Here is a 26,500-nt window from a genome sequence, read left to right as displayed (position 1 = left end):
AATATACTTTTTAAAAAAGTCATTTTTTTTAATCCAATATAAAGCAAAAGCAGTAATATATTGTGAAATCTTTTTACTTTTTAAAATAACTTCTTTCTATATGAATATATTTTAACGTGTAATTTATTCCTGATTTCAAAGCTGAATTTTAGCATCATTACTCCAGTCTTCAGTGTCACATGATCCTTCAGAAATCATTCTGCCCCCTGACAGACAAACAGGCTCCGTGTACATGCCACCCACCTGGGTTGTAGTTTAAGTCCATGACGGGACGGGAGCTCTATTTATCCAGCACAAGCTCCGTCCTGCTCTTACATCTGTGTATATCTCAATGTTTCTCTTCTCTCATCCGGTTTTAATCAGCATGATATTCACTGCGTCTGAGCTGAAGGACTCAAAGCATCACTGGTCAACAGGTTCTCATGCGGCGTCCAGCACAGTGTCTTTGGCTTGGATGTACTCAGTGATGCATTGTGACGATCTAGCGGAAGGCGAGCAGGAGAGCTTGACTCATAAATCATGACTGCTAAGGCTCTTAGGGGTCCCGGCCTGGCCTGTAATTTGACGATCGAAGAGCGGGCACTTGGCCAAACAGCTCGGCCCCTCAGCATGCTCTATAAATACAGACAGAGCTGCTACCGGTCACTACAGCGAGGAAACTGATTCCTCCAGTTCCTTTTCCTGCTGCATTTTGATCTTTGAAAAGCTTTTCAAATCTGCTAATTTTCCTTTAATCTGACTGAAAGGAATGATGTGGATGCTTTTTTCAGTGGAAAGTGAAATAACACTCCAAAAATGACAGAAAAGCATGATAAAAGTAGGCCATGCATTTTGTTTGACATTATTATTTGGTGTGACATGTCTTCACATGCCATTTTTTTTGGAGCAGAGACGAGGACTTTTAGAGAATAATGATTTAGAAATAAATGAACAAATATGTATATATTCTATATATTTAATGTTTTATATGTACTAGTGAATAACTATATAATTAATAAAAAAGTTAATATTCAGTATGCATAATACAAAAAACAAGAAAATAATAATCAAATATTCAACTTGCACACATGCATAAAAAACATATTTTACATGTATGTATTTTTAATACATAAATAAATATGTATCATGTATTTTTAAATAAAATACATGTTTTTACAAAAGAATAAAAACATAATAAATTAATTCATAATGCAACCACACATATATTTAAAATCAAATACATAAATGATATATGTTTCATGTATTTATAAATGAATGTATATTTAATTCATGTTAATTTATGGATATATAATAATAAAAATAGCAAATAAATATTTTACATGCATACATAAATAGATGATGAATAGATAATAAATAATTTTGAATAAATAAAAATTGAATAAATATTTAACGTAAGTATTTATTGATAATTAACAATAATAAATAAAAAATATATAGATAGATATTTAAAATGAATGAATATGAATGTATATATATATATATGTATATATATATATATATATATATATGAGTGAATGAATTGCATTTTAGGAGCTTAGTCGAATTTGTCACCATTCACTCATTCGAAGGAAAAATTTTTTTTACTGATGTTATTTTATGTCTGTGAAATGACATGAGGGTGATTTATAAAGACTGTTCCTTCACGTAAACGTTTCACAAATAGCTTTAGCATCCACTGACCCAGCAGTCAATGACAGTCTGTGACAGTTTAGGTCGCTGACACTGTGTGAAAACTGCTCCATGTGCAACCGCAGTGTGTATTCTGCTTATATCTGCTCTGCTGGATATGTCAGAGGTGCAAAACGGCTCTAGAATGTACCCTAGAGTGTCGACACTGTGTTCACTTACACATGTACTATAGATGTTGAAGCTAAAATTAATGCAAATGCTTAACCTGATCTGAGCTGGTGTGTGTTTGTGAGAGGCAGAAAGAGCATTTAGAGGGGCTTGAAGTTTGCTATGACAGCCAAACATCCTCTCCGTTACCAGGTTATGTAAGTGTCTGTGTTTCCCGTTTCGTCTATGGCATCTGTATGCCTGCTCACACACACACACACACATATACACAGTCACTCTTTATAAATACACAAACCCTTCGCCTGTGGACAAACACCAGAAATGTGCGACGTAATTCACAAACACAATCACACATTTCATCCTGCAGGATGAATATTCGCAACAGGAACCAATGGGGTGGAGCTTCACAAAGGGCCAATTTGCATAAACATTTGAATTTATTTTGATAATGCATTGAGGAACAGCACAGACTCTGAATCTGAATCTCACTGAATCAGTGTTTATGGCCTCGGGTCTGTCTGTGGCTGGAGCTTTACTTCATAGAGCTGAAGATGAGAAAGAAGCCCAGAGAAAAAAAGAGCTAGACCTTGAGAGAGACAGAACTATTGCAAACTCATTTTCCTTTCCTCTGTCTTTTCAATCATGCCGAGCACAAAAGACATATCCCACACCAGGAGCATTCTGGGATATCTGCTGTTCCCTCATGTTATTGCGGCTGCTGTTTTCAATCTCGGGTGGAATCAATCATTTCCTGTGACGAAGAGCCTTCTCACAACGTCAGCCATATTAGATAAAGGCCTCAAGTACCACACAGTTCCCTCTATAACCCCCAGTATCCACCATTCAGAAAGATGGTTTGTGATTTTAGTTTGAACATGCTTCAATCGAACTCTTTCGTGCTTGCTGGGCGGAAAAATTATGCATAACTAAAACTAAAAACTAAAACTATAGACATAAAAAATATATTACATAAATCACTAATAAACTAATACATTTCAATGAATGAAAACAGAAAATACAAAAATAAATTTTAATTCAAACTAAAAAATATTTATCGAACTTTTATGACGTTATTTTAACTAAAACCTTACTAAAACCCTGTTTAGAGGGATCATTCCTTCATAGCTAAATAAATAAACTTAAAAAAACTATAGAGATGCATTAAAAAATACCCAAAACCAATAAAAATTACAAAAAAAGACAAAAAAAAAAAATTAATACTATTAATCTATTAACAATGCAGCAGACCACATAACAATTCCCAAACTTTTATGACATAATTTTAAATAAAACCTAGCTATTAAAACCCAGTTTATTTGTTCATAACTAAATAAATAAACTAAAACTTTAAAAACTCGACATGTTTTTATAAAAAAAGAAAAAATAATAATAAATAAATCTAATAACACTGCAGCAGACCAATACGACAATTTATAAACTTTTTTTGACCTCATTTTAAATAAAAACTTTATTAAAATCCTGTTTATTGCATAATTTCTTCATACCAAAAAAAAAACAAAACAAACTAAAAACTTAATAAAAACATAATATAAATGACAAACAAAATACAAAAATGAAATAAGAAAACATAAAAATAAAACCTAATTCAAAATATTGCAAAAATATGACTGTATATCAATAATATTTATATAACACTACAGCAGGCCAATATGACAATTTCTGAAAATGTCATGACCCTAATTTAACTATTAAAACCCTGTTTTTTTTGGTAATTGAACAAGTGCCGATATATGTCGCTGTATTAATTCTTTGTTTCAGAACATAAACCCTTAAAAGGATATGTGTTCATAAATATTCATTAGTATGTAATTCTAATTGGTTGGTGGCATTGCCTTTGTGAAAACTGTTATTAAAAACATTCCTGTCATCTCCATAGTTGTGTGTTAGCAAAGCACATTTTCACACTCAAAAGAAGCTTGGTTCTAAAGCATTGAAATGTCATTACATAAAACACAAAAAATATTCCTGACATCTGGAAATCATAAAACACTCAGTAAAAACGGCTGACATATAGATGTGAGGAAAAATAAAGCTCATATCACCATTTCCTCTGCCAAGACGAGTCCGGTGAACTTAAACACACATCAGAGGGTATTTATGGTGTGTGAGAGCTCGTGATGACAGAGAGCGTTTGAGTTTCCTCTCAGCTCAGGATAAACGCTTCAGCTCGACCCGGACCTCGTTCCCTGACCTAAATCCTGAGCTGAACAGTTAAAACGTGTGCATCAGTTAAATTCAAGAACTGTTTCCAGCATTTTTGAACTCACGTTTAATTATCTAGCTGTTTTACATTTTAAGAAATTGGTGGCAAATTTATATAAGTCTGGATGATCTCTTCTGCACATTTTTGTATGGTCATCTTAAAGGCATACTCCACCCCAAAATAAAAAAATGTCATCATTAATCACATACCCCCATGTGTTCATTTACAACAATCATCCAAAAGAAACAATTTCATTCAAATGCTACATAAGAGAGAAAGGACCATTTATAACAAACTGATTTACTACATTGAATCAGACTTTCAAATGCTTCATATTAGAGAAAGAATCGTAGAATCAACTGATTCAATAGAATGAATCAGACTTTCCAGAGCTACAATTGCTTTTCCCTATAAGTTTACCAGACATGTGCGTTCACGACCTTTCTAGAAAATATTTTAAACTACTAAAAGCACTATAAACCTGAAAGAATACATACACCTTTTAATAAGAATCAGTGAGACACAAGTGTCTACTGAGAAAGAATCTATCTGTGATATGAATCCCTCAATTTGTCCCTGAGCTATACTGGTCTCAATCAGGTCCGAGATTGTGCTATCAGACACTTCTGACTTAGGAGATATCAGTTCCTGGAGCCATGACAGCTCTCACACGAGACCGGAGAGGCTTCTGAAAGAGCAAGACACACGAGGGATTAATCAGACTTGAATGAAGCGAACGATGAAACAAATCAAGTACAAACTCTTCTTTGGGTCCCCCAGGCTACGGCGTGAGAGATGAGGGGACGAGGAATGATTCAGTGAATGAGCGCCATCAATCACACACTTCAGAGGACGGAGGAACAGCGGGGAAAACAGACTGAACGCACGAATGAAAACAGCAGGAGAGCTCAGAGAATTCAAAGAACACACACACACACACATAGACGTCGGCCATCACAGCTGGGCCCAAAAAAAAAAACGTTTTATTCTAAGCAGTTCCTTAATTTGCACAAATCCATTCACGAAAGTTTGAGCTTCAGTGCATAAGAACAGACTTCTGAAAACATAAAACCCGCATGTTATGTTTGGACTGGAATACACTGTAAAAAACGTTTTAAAAAAAGATTATTGGAACATATTATGTCAAAATGTCACATCTAATTTAATATTTTATTTGCTCTCTTTGTGCAATTTACTAGCATTTTTCTAAGATTTTTTTTTTTTTTTTCAGCATACTCATTCACAAAAGCAGTGTTTTAAGTTGGATGATGTTACAAATATGGGATATTTTCAAACACAATGCCCTTTATGCCACCTGACAGATTTATGTGGAGAGGCTGAAAGGGACATAAAGATGATAGACTGTGGTGTTCAATTACTTTATCAAAGCAGATTCAGTGTATAGAGTGAAAAGCATCTCCTCCTACCAATCATACCACAGTGAGATATTGCTGCGGAAGATGGATTGCAATAAATAAAGTTGTTGGAGAAAACCAAGTGAGATAAAAGTGAAAATCCATCTTTATGAGAAATATCAGCCTTGCTTTGTTAGATGCGGCCCTGCAGAAATAAGCAGAGAGAGAGAGAGAGAGAGAGAGAGAGAGTTTCATGCACCTAAGGCTATTTAATTTAATAAGTCTGATATCTTCTCTGTTACAATACTGGAGGATCGGAATGTTTTAAAAGGACTTCAGTGAAAGAAAAAAAAAAGGTTTTCTCAAAACCTGCAAACTGTAATCTTTTCAGGATCTTTCCATGTATTACAGGACACTTTTAGCATTTTCTTATGATGCTTTGCTTGTTTTTTCAAGTTTCGCAGCTCCAGTTCCTATTTATTTTAATTGCATGGACATGTATAATTTGTAAAAAAAAATAAAAATAAATGTTGCTTCATGGAAAAAATAGAAATTTTGTTTGAATATCTCCTTTAATTAAATGCAAATATAATTCACAGTATGGACGATATATTTAGACATAATCTACTCACTGCCTCAGTTCATACTAACATGCCAGGCTATAGCTCATTTCAGCTATCTCAGCTCTATTTATATTAGTCAGAAGTGCAGATAAATATGAACCATGAAGACATGAAGAGCCCATAAATAAAGCCAGAAGAACAGGGGAACCCATCAAATTAGACAGGACAAGCAAAATGGTCAATGTTTGCCAAGACAAGAACACAACATTAAAGAAACCCTGATCTGATTGGACAACTGGTTTTATTTCACTAACAACAGTGAATGGTAAACAACATCATTACAGGATAACTTCTAACACTAGCAGCAGCAATCCATGAGAGCGAACTGATACGTATTCTGTGCTAAACTTAATTTATAACCGTTCGATTGAGCAAATTGCCCAGAGTCGGAGCTTTCAGGAGCAGAGTGAAAGAAATCAAAGCACAAAGTGCACAGTGATTCATTTTGTAAGCTGCTTCTGTGAAATTAAATAAAACACTGATCTTTAAGCTCCATAATAAAACTAGGTATAACATTTGCACATACAGGGCATATAGCTGTGCTGTATTTACTGTGAAGGTCAAACATCTTGTAACACTCTACTATGATAGCAAAGGGGCTTTTATTTTGTGTTCTCAGCAGAGGTGTAATTTTAAGTCCTGCTTTCAGACCTCATACAGCGAAGGCAGTCGGGTTTGACAGGCTAATGTGGAGAGTCATCAGTTTTCTCTTGGAAAAACCCACAGTTATAAAATGTCTCCAATTACTCGGCAGATATGGGAAGGTCGTATCTTCAGTGAGGTCACTGTCTCTGGGGTGCTTCTGACATCACTGTCACTGGAATGATAATTAACTCCATCTCATCTTATTAGTGACAGATAAATGCAGCACAGCTGAATAATTGCACATAATTTCTCTCCCTAAAATTAGACTACCTTCCATATAGGTGAATGTAAAAATTAAATTAGTTTTCTTTATGGAATAAAACAGAATGGAAAACATACTACATAAACCCAAACAAACATACTAAAATAAAACAATGGAACAACACAAACCTAAACAAAACACAATTAACCCAAACAAACATGCTAAAACAAAACATTAGAATAACACAAACCTAAACAAAACACAACAAACCTAAACAAACATGCTAAAACAGAACAACAGAGTAACACAAACCTAAACAAAACACAACAAACCTAAACAAAACACAACTAACCCAAACAAACATGCTAAAACAAAACATTAGAATAACACAAACCTAAACAAACATGCTAAAACAGAACAACAGTGAACACAAACCTAAACAAAACACAACAAACCCAAACAAACATGCTAAAACAAAACATTAGAATAACACAAACCTAAACAAAACACAACAAACCCAAACAAACATGCTAAAACAAAACATTAGAATAACACAAACCTAAACAAAACACAACAAACCCAAACAAACATGCTAAAACAAAACATTAGAATAACACAAACCTAAACAAAACACAACAAACCTAAACAAACATGCTAAAACAGAACAACAGAGAACAAAACAAAACCAAACAAAAATTCTAAAAAAGATAAAACAAGACAACCTTAAACAAAACACAATAAACCTAAACAAAAAGTCTAAAAAAAGACAGAACAACACAAACTTAAACAAAACACAACAAACCTAAACAAACATGCTAGAACAATAGAAAAAAATGGAATAGCATCAAAAGATGTATAAGCTATAGAAATAAATAAACATAAAATAAACCTAAACAAACATAGCAAATAAAATCATAAAAAAAAACTTTAAAAATAGCTATAGAATAAATCTTAATATACTAAAACATTAGTGTTTCCAGTTGCTAGTCCTGCTAAATAGTCATTAGTCAAGCCATGCTACTAGTTATTCCACTAGTCAAGCCATTTTCAATTTTACGCAGACTTTTAGGTTTGTACTTTCATATCTTCTATCTGATCAGACTGAGAAAGCTGTGTATGAGGACAAACGTACAGCATCAGTTTTTAAGTTGATAATTTCTCATAAAATATCAACTTAGGTTGATATTATGATGATCGATGTGTCTCATTTTCTGGAGTTAGGGTCATTTTTTTTCTAACCTTTTGGTTGGAATATGAAAAACAAGGTGCACTTCACTCAGTGATAGAACACTCAATATACTGCAACGTAAAGCTATTTTTAATATAAAATAACTGAGGTGCAAATGAGGATGAAGGCGGCAGTTTCCGCTGACTGAGTTTTGGACTGACTTGTGCAGTTGCCATGGTTTCCACAGTGCTATACCATGTCTCTTAAAATACATGTCCTTGATCAATCTAAATTCAGTCTGACAAATCGTTTAATGCACATTGCATAAACAAATATTCAAAAACACTAATATTGACAGGGAAGACAATAGTGGGTCAATCAGAAATGTTATACCAAAGATTATCCAAAAATGGAAATTTGCTGAAAATGCACTCATCCTCAGGCCATCCAAGATGAAGATGGGTTTGTTTGTTTATTGAAAAAGACTTGGTTAAAATACATTCACCAATGGATCCTCTGCAGTTAATGGGTACCGTCACAATGAAAGTCCAAACAGCTGATAAAAACACCTTAATGATGGATATCTTTCTTACACAAATGTATCTTTCCATTTTTAACAAGGTGTATATTAATGGATTGGAGTTGTATGGATTACTTGTGGATTATTGTGATGATGTTTGCACTCTCATTCTGACGGCACCCATTCACTGCAGAGGATCCATTGGTGAGCATTTTGGTTGGACTGTTCCTTTAAAGCTATTGAATCACCTTTGTTCTGGATCCTGCTGAGTCAAAGATGCTTGAAAATGTTATTAAATGATGAAATGTCATTAAAACAACATAAGAAAAGTTTATCTGAAAAGAAACGCTTGTTAAAAAACATTTTTAGAGCAAAGAGAAATAGAATACATGCTAATACGATTCACATTTATTCCAATGGGAGTGGGATTTAAAAACCGACTACCATCTAATCCAGACAAATTTATCATCAGACCATTTTGTCTTCATCCTTCAATCAAACATTAACAAGAGTTGTCCGACACCAATCCAACAAGCCAAGCATAAATACAACTGAAGAAAATAATGGCACTGTGTTACTGTAAACTTGCTATTTATTCATCAGGCGCCCTGGGAATCCTGTCAAAAATCTAATCATATTTGGAGATTTTATTACCTTGGCTCTCAGAGAAATAATAAACTATAAATTCTGTCCGACGAAAGTCTGTGTCAATTACACTGTAATCATTCCTGGGACCCATGAGAAGACCTGCTGTAAAGTTTTCAAACAACCAAACGCATCCTTTTAGGATGAATAAAGCAATAACAGTGTATGACAAAGAGCAAAACAAATCCATAATTCAGATTCTTTCAGAATATATGTAATGTACAATGAGTCATAACGATCATTGCTGTATTGATTCCTTCAGGGCCATTAACTCATTTTTCCTCAGTTCATTTTATTCTCACCGTGTATATGCATAATTATTGATCTGACAAAAGAACTAGATGCAACTGAATGAAAATGAGTGTATGACAAGCACAATAACGACTCAATGAATATTTAAAAGCCAGCATAACATCTGCAGTGATAACTCATTGAGACATTATTGCTGTAAATGGCTAAACGGCCACTTGGGGGCATCAGCGTCATCTTTTCGAAGACAACAGCCATCAAATCAGAAAATAAAAAAAAGGTCTAAAAATATTCTAGGACAGATTAAATGATAATGCAGCTGTCAGATGTAGTTTTACGGCATGTAAAGAGTTGTGAGAAACTGTAAGTGGGAGTTCAGGAAGTTTTATGAAAAAAAAAAAACAAAAAAAAAAAAACAATGGATTGTTTCAGAAAGCAGCAGGTTTTAAAATAAACTGAAAACTTTTCATTATTCACCGACTCCCACTGTTCAAAAGATCTGCAAGAGCTTATTAGACACGAGAGATAGAAAACACCGTCTCTCTTTGCTCAGTGGGACTTTTCACTGCTAAACTTGATTTTCTACAACCTTTCTTGACCTTGTGTAGTCCTTTGATGTGCCTTATAATTTCACACCATGAGAAACGCAAATTTAGCCTGTAGCAAAACAGTTGCCAATTATACAGTTTACTATTATCATGGAAAAATATTTGACTGCAGAATGCTGAGAATGACCAATCAGCATTTGCAAAAACTGCATAATATAATATAATATAATATAATATAATATAATATAATATAATATAATATAATATAATATAATATAATATAATATAATATAATATAATGGATTATGATATAAACAAATCAGTTGGCAGTTGGCAACTGATCGGCTGTATCAATATAAATTAAACATGTTCTACTTTAACAAACAAACAAACACACAAACAATAAATAAATAAAAACAGTGTGCCAATGAAAAAAAATAAATTACCATGCATTTTAAAATAAACACTGAATTTAATAAAAGTAGAAACGTCTCTAGGTTACGCATGTAACCATGGTTCCCCAAAAGAGAACAAGAGGCTGCGTCAAACCATGGTTACATGCGTAACCTAGAGACGTTCCCCTTCGGCAACTCGAGCTGAGTCGAATGAGTATGCCCATGCCACCAGACTTGCAAATCCCTGCTAAGTGTGGGAGAGCACAGCTAAGGCGAGAGAAAAGGAGCCAGGAGAGATGCAAAATGCAGGAATAGAACCTGACAAAGACAAAGTAACCGAGTGGACATCCCGCAGCGACCTGAAGGCCAACTTCTGGAGGGGTAAGCCTTGTCTCCCAAAGGAGAAGGGAGACCAGAGGACTCAAGGCTATGGGATAGCATCCCAGTCCACAAATTAGCATAAACTCCACCTGGCCGGAGACCTAAGCGTCAGTGCACCGTGGAGGAAACATGTAACTAGTGGGTCTCTCCTGAAAGACTGACCACTGAGACGGGCATGGTTAGCAGCTAGAGCTGGTGGAGTTGAATAACCCTGCGGAGAACCATGCAACAACTCCAGCACTGAACCAACTGGGCAGTTAACTGGACCGAGCTGGTGGTTGCCGCTTTAAGAAGTGAAGGTTCACTTCAAGGAGTACAGTTTCCTCGTACAGTTTCCTCCAGTTCCAAACTCTGGGTGGGAGAAAGTAAGCAAGCATGCGTGCCCAGTGGGAGCGGAGCGTTTGCTGTGGGCAGAAGCAAAATCAGTCTCCCCGAGAGCTGACTATGCAAGCTCCACTCCCAAACAAACAACACATAAACTGTGTATCCCCACCCGTCACGTAGCCTGGGCAGGGAGGAAATACTACTGCTCTCGCCCTTATGCTTGTTTTTCACCTTAGACATGGCTTTTGCTTTTACTGGGACAGACAACAATAAATAGAACTGACACACACAGAGCGCTTCACTGAATGACAGAAGCTGCCGCTGTATCCTCCGCACGTGCTTTAAAGGTCCCTGTTACACACGTGATTCAGAGCGTGGTCACGCTGAAAGAGCATTCCCATATCGTTTCAACTCAGCTCGAGTTCCTGAAGGGCAACAGTTAAATACTGAATACTGTATGATACTGAAAATACTTTGCACTGGCAAAAATCGCAATCATTTAATAAAATAATTAGAGATGTCAAGAATGAATGAATTAATGAATATACAGCCAGACAGATAGACGATAGATAAATAACAACAACAACAACAACAACAAAAATAAGCAAGCAAATAAATAAGTAAATCCCCCTTTTCCAGTGATGTTCTTTGTAAATGCATTAAAAGACAAAAATGTCATCCTCTTCTTCAATTTTTTCAACCTCTAAGAGTTCAAAGAGTTCAACCTCTAATCATAACCCTCAATGGGGCAAAATTCATACAAGCTCACTATCAATTCACCAAAATGTCAAACCATTACGAACTGCCATGAAAGTGTGTTGGATTTAACACTGCTTCAACACTGCATTTTTAAAATGAAATATGTTCCATCCAATCAGTGCTAAAACCAACGTATAATTAAAATCTATTTCAGTGTTGATTTATAAGCGTCTGATTTAATGCCCTTTTGCGTGTGTACATACACCCTCCAAATATCCCGACAGAAAAAAGAATGTTTGCCTGGAGGGGAGACCGCATGCACGACTCTGATTCCACATCCTCTGCACATGTTTCAGCATGAAGCCCACATACAAAACCAAACATCTACGTCACGGTGCTCTCGCTCCATCTGGAGAGGCAGATAATGATGCCATCCATATGAATAGGACGCTCTCCGGCAGAACAACTACTCAAACAGCCTCGCAGCAAACAAACAAGCCTTTCAGAACACGCTGGAGGGGGATCTCATTTATACCTTCCTCTGTCGGCTCCAATAACAACTTCAGGCTTTTGTGTTGGATGGAAGAGCTTAATTTTATGCATTAACTGCGGTATTATTCTCAGAAGCTTTTAATCATTGTTATTGTTATTATTATTATATATTTTTTTCTGAGTAAGTAATGACAGAATTTTCATTTGATCTACCTTTCAGTACCAGCACAGAGATTATAACATCACGTCATCTGCTATATTTACAAAACAGAAGGATCATATGATGCACTTCCCAGAAGCCTTTGCTATGCTGTATGTCTCACTGGTAAAAGTCTACATGTCAAACCTACACAAGCTCTCCACAAAATTCAACCCGCATAGAGTCAGTCTGACCAACAAGAAGTCCTACAAACCCTGTATGACCCTGTATCATCTGCTGAGAACCAGATACCGAATATCATATCATTGGCTGAAAAATTCAATGGGAGGAATTCAAGCTCAAGACGAGAATGTCATATTTATGTTTTCAGACATATTTGATCTATTATTGAGATTAAGTAAGTATAGGAGCTTTATTTACATAAATAAAAATAAAATTCCCGGTAAATGATCGTGATGGCCTTATTTTGAATAGTCCACAAAAATAAAAAAATAAAAAAATAAATAATAAAAGGGGGACAAAATATGATAAATAATAAATTACAATGATTTTAAGTAAAATATATTTATTCACAAAATAGTTTTCTGTAATAAGTAGCTTTCTAAAAAGCAGTCAAATATTTAACAAAATATAATTTATAGTTGTATGGCATAGTGAGGCCCAATTGTAGCCAATGCTGAATTAATTTTAAGGGAAATGTCATTTGTGATAAACGCTGGAATCATAATAAACAACAGAGATAGATAGATAGATAGATAGATAGATAGATAGATAGATAGATAGATAGATAGATAGATAGATAGATAGATAGATAGATAGATACTTGAAAATTCTTATTTTTACATTTATATGCCACAAACACAACCAGGATCTCTACAACGACAGCATCAAATTGGAAGTAAAACGTTATGGACAGTTCTGTAACTTGTCATTTAAAGTCATCTGGCTCTTACGTGTTTAATTTTAGGAGCCAGTGATTCCGAGGTCATTATAAGTCTGGAGCCCAGTAGCATGTAGCTTTATTTAGAGGAGACAGGAGTAACGGTAACGGTCAGCTCCTTCACGCCACACACACCTGGACTCGGGCCAGTCTGCACAGTCAGGACAATAGACGTCCTTGTTCTGTCTTCTTCCTTATCACAGTTCTTGCTCTTTCTCTTGTTGCAGGACAGATTTAGATTTCTGGAATTTGTTTGTCTGATGTTCATTCTGATTCTCTTTGGGGTCCTTCATAGCAGTTCTTCTACTTTCCATCTGCTTGGAACGGACAATAATGTGACCAAAGACCATCCCGCACTCCAGAAACATTCTCCGGGACAGCTGTGAAATATCCAGAAGGTCATCTTTTTCTCATCAAACAAAGCCATTGAAAATATCAAGAATGAAATATCATCTTTATCGTTTCTGGATCGTACTCGCCTGAATCATTTAAATGGATTGTTCAGTTTTTCCAAAGCAAATCTGTTTTGAACATTTGAACAGACTAGAGACTCACAGCGAAAATTCCCCAATGAACTTTAGCAGTGAAAAGCCTCATGTTTTGAATACATAATGCTAATCACATTTCTATATGGAAGTAAGAGGCTTTGTTAGAGTGCCGTTTAGAATGAAGATGCATTTGCATGTGTGTGTGTGTTTAATGCAAACATGCAAACCTTTCTGTCGCCTGCACATGGAAATAGTTCTGTGGTTTTATTTCCTATCAAGGTACAAGTTGTTAAATAAACACATATGAGTCATGTCCTTTCATTCGTCTTTCTAATCTTGAAATCATTTTTCCACGCAAAAAGTGGCATGCAGGATGTAACTGCTTTGCATGAAAAGCACAATGGAATCTGTAGTACTTCACTCAAAAGTACAAATTCTGCTAGTATTTATTCACTTTCATGTCATTCTTAACCTGTATGATTTTTTTTTCCTTTAGAGGAACACCAAAGGTGAATTTCTTTTCAAACTTTTATTTGCTATTAAAATCTATGACAAACTGAACTGAAAACACACAAATTCAGAATTGACACAACAACAAAATAATAATAATAAAAAAAGATCAACTTTTAAGATCAAGTTTAAGGCTAAATTATAAATGGCAATGGTCCGTGCAAAGCCCTCAGTTCTTAACCCCCTAAAACAATATATTTGTGTTCTGTAATAGTTCTCAATTCACCCACCACTGGGATAGAGTGGACGTTCATTTTTGAGTGCTAGTCATTTTTGGATCCAGTCTGTATTTTATAAGCACACTGCTGTAAATATGTGACAGCAGAATCAGATTCTTGGCTATAGAACGTGTTAGATGTGGCTCTGATTGTTTCTCCTGATGCCATCTGTGAAATATGTATTTCACACTTGGCTTTTACAGTTTTACAGTGGCAGAACAGATGGAAAATGAGCCCACTGTTTTGGCTGTGCTGGATCAGAGGGCATTTAAAGCGTGTCTAAAAATTTAATGATCAAGAAGCCTGCCAATATGGTTAATAAAATAAAAAATATAATTATTTTCTTAACTCAAAATCAAATCCTACACTGTGTTAACAGCAACCGCTGAGGGTTAATTGAGCTGCATGTCATCTGCTGTTGCCATTGTGATGTTACAATTGGAGGTCAAAGGCAGTGACCCTGAGCCGTAACTACATGCTCTTCCTGCCCCGTGAAAGGAAAGCGAAAACCTCACTGCATGAGGCCTGTACAATGTGACAGATGCACAAATAAAATATATCACACATCCTCCGAAAAATAATGAAAATATTGTAAAGGTGTGCTTTCAGCCATACAAATATTACTTTTTGTTCTTTCTTTAATCATTTTTTAGAAGTGGTCCAATGCAAAGGTTCAAGGATGTTTCAGACTGAATGTTAAATCTGTAGCAAAAAACCTTGTTTGTAATGGAGTATGACTGCACTGCCAGCATATTTTACATATTTTTATATGAGAAAGAGAATGACAAGTATTTTAACAGTCAGAAAATAGGCCTTTTTAAAGAACTGGGAGAAAATTGGGAAGACTTTCTGAAGATTCAAATAAGTTTTTTTTTCTTTGTTCAGATTAAAACTTTACCTTCTCAAATACTGATATATAACATATACATATGTATAAGCTGTATTATGTTGGTAAATATTGAAGAATACTTAGCCCTACGAATAACTTATGTAAGTATATTGTTATGTGAGTTATGTTGGTAAATATTTTCAATTCTTTTAACTGGCTAAAAAATCCATAAATTAATTATATACTTCCTATTTTTCCATATCTCTGCCCAAACATTCTCAAAAATGAGTGACATTTCAGCTATGTCCTGCTTCCTAGGTATGCTGGGTGACCTTTCACCTTGTCTATGATTATATATGCACAGTCTGAGTTGACGAGCCTATGAGTATCACATTTCATAAAGCATGCAAGATATGCATGGAGGGGTCTGAGTGACATTAGATAATGATAACACAGCAGAAATACATGTATAACACTCTCTCTTTCTCTCACTTGCCCACGCCAAAGACTTAAGTTACACCTAAGAGGCATGACGGGCTAAGAATGAACACGTTGTGAGATGAAAAAAACAAACAAAACACCATATCATATATAATAAGCCCCCTAATGTGCTGAGACAACATTTATTTGTATGGTACGTTTTATTAAGTAACATTTGATGTTAATGTGTCAGAAAGTAATTCCATGACCAAAATGATAATGTAAAACTAAAACTATAGAAACTTGAAGTTGAAAAGTTTAACACACACACACACACACACATATATATATAAAAATGACTAATTATTGTTTAGCTTACATGAATAAACTCTAAGAAAAGTCTATATAATGTGTTTTGTTAATATGAAGAAATGTTCAGTACTAATTTCTCATGGTTGTTTTATATTTTGAATTTCACGTTACATTTTGTTTTAGAGTTGACAGATGTCTGCAAAATCTACAGAAAACATACTGAATTTTTCAGGACTTTATATATTTTCTATGGATTTCTTTTTTACAGTTTAATGTAACCTTGAGGACTTTGATAACCAATCACGATGCAGCACGTAAACATATGACATCATCATTGGCAGAATTTGAATTCCGTCATTCTTAGTCAGTTTTAAAGCTGATTTTAATGGATTATGACTGCATTTTGAACATAAGTTTCTGTATAAAAAAAAGAAAAGAAGTCAATATTTGAGGAACTAAAACAGCTTGAACACGAAAGTCTTAACTTTCTTGAAAAAAAAAACTTTCTTAAGTCTTGAAAACTGTTAAAAAGTGGCCCAAAACCTTCTAAAACCAAACCAGGTTATGCTGGTTTATGCATTTTTTTTTTTTCTTTTCTCTAGGAGGAATATCACAACAAAGTACACACATCAAATTCAAGTACTTATTGTCTAGTAGAAGTTAAAATAGCTAGTAAAATTAGTTTGTTGGCAACTGAAATCACATACATTAGTCAAACTGGGCCTGTTTGTGATTCTCGCTACATTAGGACTGTCCTGGCAGGGAGTCGAAGCTAAATGTGAAATAAATTGGCATGCAAATTACCAGCGATCAAGTCAAAGAATAACGTCTGAACAGTTGGTGGTAAACAAGAGGACATGACTGGTTCTCCGCTGCGAAGACATACAGACAGCAGCAAGAGCGTAAATAAACAGCACAGCAGAGCAGCCAAGACCTTCAGACAAAAGCCCCCTGATTCCTCTCAGTCACCCTCGGACCCCCTGACAAGAGCCGCCCAATTAAAACACTGATTAACTGCTGCTGTAATTCTACACGGGTTCACGTCAGGCGAGACCCGAAGAGAATGAGACTACATGTGGAAAAACAGAGGAACGTCAAAGAGTAATGTTTTGGAAATAATATTCATTGATCATAATAGTATTAACAAATATTATTTCAACGAAGAATTCAAAATTAGTTGAACTGAAACATGAATCAGATATTAATCTGTTAAGCATTGTATTCTTTATTATTATAAAGTGTTCTATGATATCCTAACTTGCCTGTTTTAGTTGTTGTTGTTTTATTTTTCTTTGTTGGAAGAGGGAATAATAAATCTGCAATGGCATTAACTTCAACTATGTCTGTGCAGCACTGACCCAGAGTCCTGTGGTTGCAGTGGCTTTTTGACCCTGGCTTTGACATTCATCTTGAGAATGATATTACAGCTCTCGTAAATCTCATATCTTCCCTGTTTTGGACGTCACATGGTCCTGCCAGTGCATGTGAGGGAGTGTTGTGCTGTAATTAAGTCAATCTCAAGTTGAGAAAAACAGTTCGCCGCAGGAGATTCAACCATCACTTCATTACGCTCTCATTTAAGTAGGCCAGAAAGAAAGAAAGATAGACAGAAACAGAATGATCTAAAAAAAAAAATACCGACTGAATGAACAAACTGAACAACTGAATGAACGAAAGAAGAACAAAGGTATGACAAAAAAGAACAAACAAAAAAATGTGAAAAAGAAAAATGAAAAAGAGACAAAAGAAAAAGAGAGAAGAAAGGGAAAGAGAGAGAAAAAGGAAAATGAGAATAAAAATTTGAGAAAGAACAGAAGAAAGTGTAAGAAATAAAAATAAACAAAGAATGAAAGAAAGAAAGAAAGAAAGAAAGAAAGAACTACTGAATGAACAGTCAAATGAGTCCTCAACAAACGAGCAGACAAACAAATGAACAAGTGAACAAGAAATAAAGATGGACAGAAAGAAAAAAAGGAAGAGAGAAAACAGAGAAAAAAAAAAGTAATAAGTAAAAAAATATATAATAATTAACAAAGGAATAGATGATTGAACAATCATACAAATTACAAACATATGAACAAGTTGAACAAATGAGTGAAGAAATGAATAAATAAATAAATAATCAAATGAGTCAATTGAGCACTGAACAAACAAGCAAATAATCAAATGTGAGCACAAGCAGAAAGACAGAAAGAAAGAAAGAAAGGAACAGCTGAAGGAAAGACTTAAGGACCTATTGAAAGAACAGTCAATGGAGGACTGAACAAACAAGCAAACAAACAAAAGAACAAATTAAAGAATCAAAGGACTGAACAAACAAGCAAACAAACAAAAGAACAAATTAAAGAATCAAAGGACTGAACAAACAAGCAAACAAACAAAAGAACAAATGAAAGAATCAAACAGACGAAAAAGAAAACAAACAAAAAATACAACAAAATAACGACAGAAAGGCAGAAAAGAAGAAAACAAACAAAGCAATACACGTGGTATTTTGCTCAGTCTCAGTTGATGATTCTGCAGGTGTTCTCTGAAACCACACAGATTCACTTCCCCATCTGCAGGTTCTGCCCCTTGAACTCTCACAAAAAAATCCCACACATCTTTACACTGTAAAACAAACCCTATCTCTTTGATGACCTTCATGATGAACACACACACCATGCAAACTCAGAGGGGTTATTTACACTTCAGCTTCAAATACTCCAAAGCTATTCCTGCAGAAAGAGAAGAAGAAATGCTCTTCAACACATTTCATCTCACAAGTTTTCTGTGGTTGCACAAATTATCAGCTTCACTTTTTGTTAGTTCCCCATTATTATCCAGATTCACTGGAAGTCAGTGAGTTATAAATAACTTACAAGTTGATAAACAAAGGATCAGTGAGTAAATAGTGGTCCACATGCGGAGATGATGAAAGATTATTAGGCAGTAGCCATTTTCTGCCTGAGTTATGAAACAACAATGTCAGTTTAGTGTTTGTTTTAATTTGCTTTTCCAGAAAAATCTGCATGCTATGGTACGAACACTGTGCACTGCGAAACCAGGTCTGATATTTCATTCTGGTGTTCGCTGGGCCAGCTAAATAATTATTATGACAGTAGATTTATCTGTGTGCTAGAGAAATATACTGTGAGCTGTTGGACTGCAGCAACAGATTTGAACCCCACATATAAGAAAGAAAAGGTTTTAATTAAAATCCAATTTTACCTTCATGAGGTATTCTATTTTCTCTCATGGTCTGAAATCCAAAGCAACAGACCTGTGAAATTGGAAAGGAATCCAAACAGGTCTACTAGATTCCAGAAACTTTGACATGTACATTTTGACGTGACAGACAGATAATGTCATTTATGTTTATAAGCATTGCTGTATCAGTCAAAAATGAATCCAAGAACGTGAGCTGAATGTGTATGTAATGGTCAGCCTAATAATAGGCACCACAAATTTTGTAGCCAAATTAAACAGAGGCAGTATGAATACACAACTTTGAAATGTAAACAAATATTTATTTAAACTTACAAAAGGGCAATCATCCAAGCCCAATAATATAATTAAACATGACAAGAAAATAGAAGGAACAAAGTCTTAACCAAAAAGAAAAATCCAAATTAATTTCAAATGCAAAATAAAGTTTCCAAAAATAACTTCCTTAACAACAAGGTCAATTTCAAAATAACTAAACAAAATACCCACAATACCTAGAACCCTCAGGCCACACTCTCCACTGCAGCAACAAACACAGACTACCTTCCATTACAAAGTCATTCACATTTATACTGGTGGCCAGCACCATTACCCCATGGGGAGGGACAAACTCACATACAACACTTTACACATGTTCACCTAAATATACAGCGTCTAAAAGAAACATATTGGCATGATGTTATAATTAATAAATCTACTTTGATGTTATTAAATCATTCACATTAAACAGGAAATAAAAGCAACAACTCGGCCGCGTTGCCCCTGAAACCCCCACGCTCAATTAATACATGGTAGATTCCCACCCTAAGCGGAACCAATAATTCCTGCCATTGTTTCCTACCGGGACTCTAAAAATCATGGGACAAATGCTACACGGGAACAATACACATCATTTACAGGTATTCCATTCACTCTGATCAATAATTACAATAAACTCTTATCACTAAACAGTCTCTGTGTGTGTTTGTGAGTATGTGTGTGTATTAAAGTCCATGTTGAATGTGCGGTCTTTCCGTGACCGTCACAGTGTAGGCCTATGTGATTCAGTGAAACTCAAGTACACGTGCAAACTCTGCAGAAGCCATGGTACTACAATGGTACACTTTTTCTGCCAGTTGTATCGTTATACTAGCATATAATATAATATAATATAATATTATGCACTTTATGTAACATTTATTCATGATAAACTTAATTTGAATGCAGACTATCACACGTAATAAAGTCCGGTAGCCAAGGCATGTGGTTAATATAATAATTCAATAATGAAATATTTTCTTTAATAAATAAATAATAATTTCTTAATTGAAAATAAAATATTAATGCATAAATCTCTGATAATCCCGGGTTGCTATGGTAACGCAGGTTTGTTTTTGCATTAAACTCGTGACACGACATTTATCATTCTGTTGCTTCTGAATATTTCAAGCAATTTTGAGTGTATAATGTAAGTTTCTAAATACTAAGTTCTTGCTTATTGACCTTTTGTACTGTAAAAAAGCAAACATTCTCGATAAGGTGATGGATCCTGCCTCGTAAGATATTTAGTGTTCTTGCTTTTGTGAAATAGGCTAAACATTTATCGGCAGATATTTCTTGACAGATGCTCGTTTCCGTCTATTTTTAGATTTTTAGATAACTTTAGATAACTACTTAAAAGAATAGCTATAGATTATGGCAAATATTAAACTCATTAAGAAAGCTGTCCTATAATAGTCCCACTCTAAGGACAAAATTAATTAGTAACCCTAATTCATACTGTGCAATATACTGTTATAATGTACAAATCAACTTAAGCATAACTATTATTTGATTTAGTTTTTATATAAATATGTATAAGTATCTTTCAGTTCTGAATCAACGTTACACACACAAAAAAGAAACAAATTAATAGACGACAAGGGAATTTAATTTAAATTCAGTCCATGTGTTATCCCTGCAAAAAACACTCCCATCTGTATTTATGAAAGACTAGAGGAAATTAAATGCACTTTTAACAACCCTCTTTTATTAGCTGAGCTTTACATTACCTCCAAAAAGCCTTTTTCAAGGACAAGTGATTTCACGGCCTATGCAGCAAAAAAAAAAAAAAAAAAAAACTTAAATATTCCAGAATACTGCTGAGATGTACAATGGAATAAATGGAATAAAGATGATAAAAGGCTAATGTATGTAAAAGTGCACGTACGCATGGAATCTCTCCTAAATGCCTTCTTCTAAGACTGACGCGCTGAACAATGGCTCAGGTTTTTCACAGTCAGCTGGCAGCTCCAAAGAGCTGAAAACGCGCTATAAATCTCTGTTTCTGCTGTTTTCTGGCACAGTGTGCACACTCTCACAGCTGTCTGCTGGGGAAACACAGGACAGGACAGATTTCTGCACGTAAACAAAAAAAGCATAATACCTGGAGCTATCTGTTAACATTCCTATTCATCTCAGCTGTAGCGGTTTGACTAGTTCGACCATTTGTGATGATTTTGGTGACAGATACAATGTGGCATTTACCGGCATGACTAATAAGAATACTGTGATGACAGGTTCAGTAGGCAATGATCTGTGTCATATTAATCTACTCCGCAAAAAGGCCCTATTCATGCAAATGCCACAGTGTCACCACAGATAAAGGTCCAAGGCTCTGCAATGATTAAAATATAAATTACAAAGTAAAAGTAAATTAAAAGTAAAATTACAAAGACCTAAAACTAACTTTTTGACTTCATACAAGGTCACAAGCCTGGAAACATAGACAAACTGTGCCCATGTGCGTCACCGAACAAAGATGACAACAGACAGGGCTCATTCCAGCGAAGAAGGTAATGTGGTGGTAAAAATCTAATGCATATAGTGTCTACTAGCTGTATCAAGACATGTTAATCATTATTTAAAAAAAAGAAAAAAAAAATGTTTAAGATGAATCTATTTCCTCTCTTTTATAATTTAGGATGCTCTTTAATATTTCAGGAGCCTTAATATATTTATCAGTGAGCTTAACTCAAGTATCAACAGTGTTGCGATCACAAATGCAGTATGGAGTACCTCAAAGCTCAGTACTATGGCCGTAACTTTTCACGCTTTACATGTTACCCCTGGGAGATATCATAAGGAAACATGGTGTTAGTTTTCACTGTAATGCTGATGATACTCTCTCTATGCTCTATATTTATTCAGAGCCTGGAGAAACATACCAATTTGAAAAACTAACGGAATGCATAGTCAATATGAAAAAACTGGATGATGAATAATACTGCTTACGATTACTACATATAAGAAACAGAAAAAAAAAAAAATACATAAAGAATGAACAAATTGGTATTGAGTGCTGTCAAGATTATTGTTATCGCTCCATCTGCTCTCCACCTACAATAGGTAGATTAAAGCATATTGTCCGACAGACCCACCAGAGAGCAAATCTATCACTGTCAGCTTCTGATAACATCTCCTGTCACTCCTCTCAGAAAAATTCTGACTGTTGGGAAAAAAAAGTGTGATTTGACAAGTTTCCAAAATACACCCACTTAACTCTGATGCTCCTATGCAATTGTAAGAGCAGAGCAACAGAAAGCAGGAAGTCAGTGTTTTTCAGATGTCCTGGATTTTTTATAGACAGGTCAATTTTGTCCAAGTCTCAAGCAGTATGATTATTTCATTATTCACTATACTCATTATTAATGTCTCATTTATGTTTTCATTTGGCTCTAGTTTTGTATTTATTACTGATACTGTATAGTGTGGTAGGAATGTGTGGTACCGCAGTTCCAGCTGCTAGAAAGCAGGTGTCTCTGTTATTTCTGTTTCAGTCATTTATTTAGTTTGAAGCTCAGGTGTGTATGTTATCAGAGTGTTCCCCAGAACTGAACAGGAAGTAGCACTGCACTTCTGTTGCTCCTCAAGCACTCATCTGTCCTCAGTGATTCATCATCCAGCACATGAGAGGGACATCTGCGTTTTGTCTGAACCCTCTCCAAACACAACCAGAGCCCGAAGAGAGAGAGAAGAGTGTGATCTGTAAACTAATTACAGCAGGTGGCAGATCCAGTTCCATTTATCACTAAGCTACATTTGGGAGAAAACAAATTACCCACAAACTTGGATAAAGAGAGATCCATTTGAAAACACATGGGTTGGTTTACATGACAAGATGCCCAGAAGATTTACAAATGAGCATTGTTTTACAAATGCAAGCGACTGTTCCACTGAAATGACACAGATTTGCTGTGATATGTTGTGTCTGGAGCGTCAGGATTCAGCTGTGTTTATCAGCGAGGTGCCCAGCGTCGATCTGTTCTCATTAGCTCTGATGGATGTCTTTGACGACCTCTCCTCAGTGAGTGAGGTCACCGCTGTCCCATCATGAAAGCTATAGTAAATGTATTGCAAAAACAGACAGAGTAAAAAAAAAAAAAAAAAAAACGGTTTCTCTTTACCTGGGATGACTTCAAAAAAGAACTTTCCACCTTCCTCCCCACTGCTGGGATGTTCGGTGACTCTGTTGCCAGGTAGGAAAATGGTGCCCTAGAGGAACCAAAAAGCCAAAAGAAATTAGTCAGACACAAACTGCTTAGGAAAGCAAGACGTACTTGGAAAATATATCACAGCAAGAAAAAACCTTGGGTGTATTGGAGAATAGGATGCTAAAATGTGAAAAATCCCTTTCCTGAAACTTAATTCTCATTTATATATTTTCATTTGCTTAATTTGCTTGCTTGATTTAAGATCTAAAATGTAATTTATATATATATATATATATATATATATATATATATATATATATATATATATATATATATATATATATATATATATATATATATATATATATATATATATATTAATTACATTTTATATTCATATATATATTTAATATTTTTTTTAAACAAAGCTATTACAAAACAAAGCTATTACATATTATTATATATTTTAAATATGATATATTTTCTAAAAAAGTATGTATTATTTATATAAATATAAATAGCTATAATACAATTTTTATTTTACAATGTATAAACACATACATTTTGTTAAAATGAAAAGCTACAATAAAGTCCAACTTATTTTCCTTTACATATTATTTAAATATTAAATATTTACAGTTTTATATCATATATAGATCACAATTCTTTATCAAAATAATATATTAAATGTAAAAATATATTAATAATATAAATATCTTTCAAACAATATATGTCTGGGGAAAAAAGCATTTAAAATTATATGTTGTTTTGTCTAAATATGCTATTATATTTATAAATCTGTATGTATAGGAATTTATTATAATATTAATATAACATTAACTTTTATAAGGATGAGGTCAATGCTGGAAACCATCTCATCATCTGGCCATTAGCTGGAGTCAGAAGGCAGAAATCAGTTCAGGGGTTACAGATGGACCCCTCGGGGGTCTGTATTACAGAGCTCAGGCGGCATTAGAGTCGACAAAGCTCTTGTTATCATGGAGAAATCGGATCTTAAGCAGCACTGCGACTTCTGTGGGATTATAGATCAGTGTTTGATATGCTGGATGAACTGCTGCTTTAAATAGACCCAAAATCAGCACAGCACACAGACCATGTTACAACCACCAGCGGACTAGTAAAGCAGCCTGATTTCCCCCACTGCTCTCATCTCTCTGTCTCTTTATCCTCCCAGCATCTCGCCCTCAACTATCGATGTTTTCCTTTATCTCGTATATCATTCTATATTTGTCATTTTCTTTCATGCTACACCACTATCATGCTATTGTAAGGAATTCAGTATGTATACTGTGGAAATTATGCATATATTATATAGTATTCTGTTTAAATATGCTAATATTTCATGTTGACATCAATTTGAAACAACTTAAGAGTCATTTTAAAAACAATTTTTTTTACGTTGACTCATTATAAATTTATACATGGTGCACTTTATTCTTTTCTTTAATTTACAAAAGTACAAAGAAAAGACTAAAAAAAAGTTATTTCTGACCAACGTACTATAAATGTGTTTTGTAAATAGGAACACATTTTGTTTTTGACGCCTGCAACGCACTCCAGATAAGTTAGGACAGAAGCTAAATATAAATGAAAAGGTTTTAGAATATCAGTTTTGAAACAGTAAGCAGGTGAATTGGTAATAGGTCAATGTATCAAGTTTGGGTATAAAAGGAGCATCTCAGTCTTTGCAAGCAAAGCTGGATCATGTTTCATCACTTTGTGCCAAATTTCATGAGAGAAGTGTCAAACAAATTTTGCAGTGCAAAATTGCAAAGTATTATATATATACATGCACAATATATGCAAAAATATACATCAATATTTAAAAAAATGTGTTTATGCATATAAGGTTTTAGAACCTAAAATGACCCATTTATTGGCAAAATTATAACTTAAAAAATGGCTGTGCGTGTGCACTTTGGATGGGATAAATGCAGAGCACTAATTCCGAGTATGGGTCATACTTGGCCACACGTCGCTTCACTTTTTCACTTTCAAAAGCACTAACATAAAGGCAAATTAAAAATGCACTTAAAGTTAAGGGACAAGAATGTAGCATATCATATTTGTATAAAAAATGCACTTAATAAAGTCAAAGGACAAGAATGCAGCCTATTATATTTGACATATATAATATATTTTTTTTTATTTTGTAACTAAATAAGCATCAGAGATGCTCGAGGGGGATTTCCCATCATTTTAACGATGACAGTCACACATGCTCAGATGGCACAATGAATGCCATTAACGCAACACGTGCTGAGCGATGTTTTCATATGCATCTTTATAGTAGCATTACAGGGGGCACTGGCACACTGGGGTTATTTATGGTATGCAGAGGAACAACTGCAGAGGTCTAAAGCAGTCACCTTTGAGGGAGAGTATTTCATATCTGCACTACAGAGGGGCTTAAAAGGCACATTTTCATTGGGAGAGAGAGGGGAAACAGAGCTCAGTTACATCCTTATCTAATATCAGTGCATATGTTCAGTATCCAGTATCCCGACATGCCTGGAAACAGTGAGAACGTAGGATTCAGAGATTAGGATAGTTAACATAGCGGCTGATACATTATTCAAATCTCTGCACTAGAGCCTCGCTCACACGACAGTATCAAATCCAACTCCACTTTTTTTCGGTTCCGTAAGGTTTGATTTTTTTATTTTAATTTTTAAAT

General features: G+C 34.7%; 1 protein-coding gene across 2 annotated transcripts in view; it reads right to left on the bottom strand.

Annotated features, from left to right (window-relative positions):
• The window catches only part of LOC127985855 (rho GTPase-activating protein 24), a 65,613-nt gene extending 41,755 nt beyond the window's left edge, over positions 1-23,858 (bottom strand). Inside the window, exon 1 of one of the 2 annotated variants that reach the window (XM_052588046.1) lies at positions 23,776-23,858. Coding sequence is in view for 1 of the 2 variants with exons in the window: in XM_052588043.1 (XP_052444003.1) it covers positions 244-265 (22 nt within the window). In the remaining variant the exon portion in view is untranslated. Of the gene's footprint in view, positions 1-243; positions 432-23,775 lie in introns of those variants that run through there. The other variant, XM_052588043.1, reaches the window with a different exon arrangement.
• Between the last annotated feature and the right edge of the window lie 2,642 nt (positions 23,859-26,500).

The sequence above is a fragment of the Carassius gibelio genome, chromosome B21 (genome assembly GCF_023724105.1).
Source record: "Carassius gibelio isolate Cgi1373 ecotype wild population from Czech Republic chromosome B21, carGib1.2-hapl.c, whole genome shotgun sequence".
In the NCBI taxonomy this organism is placed as follows: domain Eukaryota; kingdom Metazoa; phylum Chordata; class Actinopteri; order Cypriniformes; family Cyprinidae; genus Carassius; species Carassius gibelio.
Note: the sequence above shows the minus strand (reverse complement) of the source record. Positions and strands in the feature narration are given on the sequence as shown.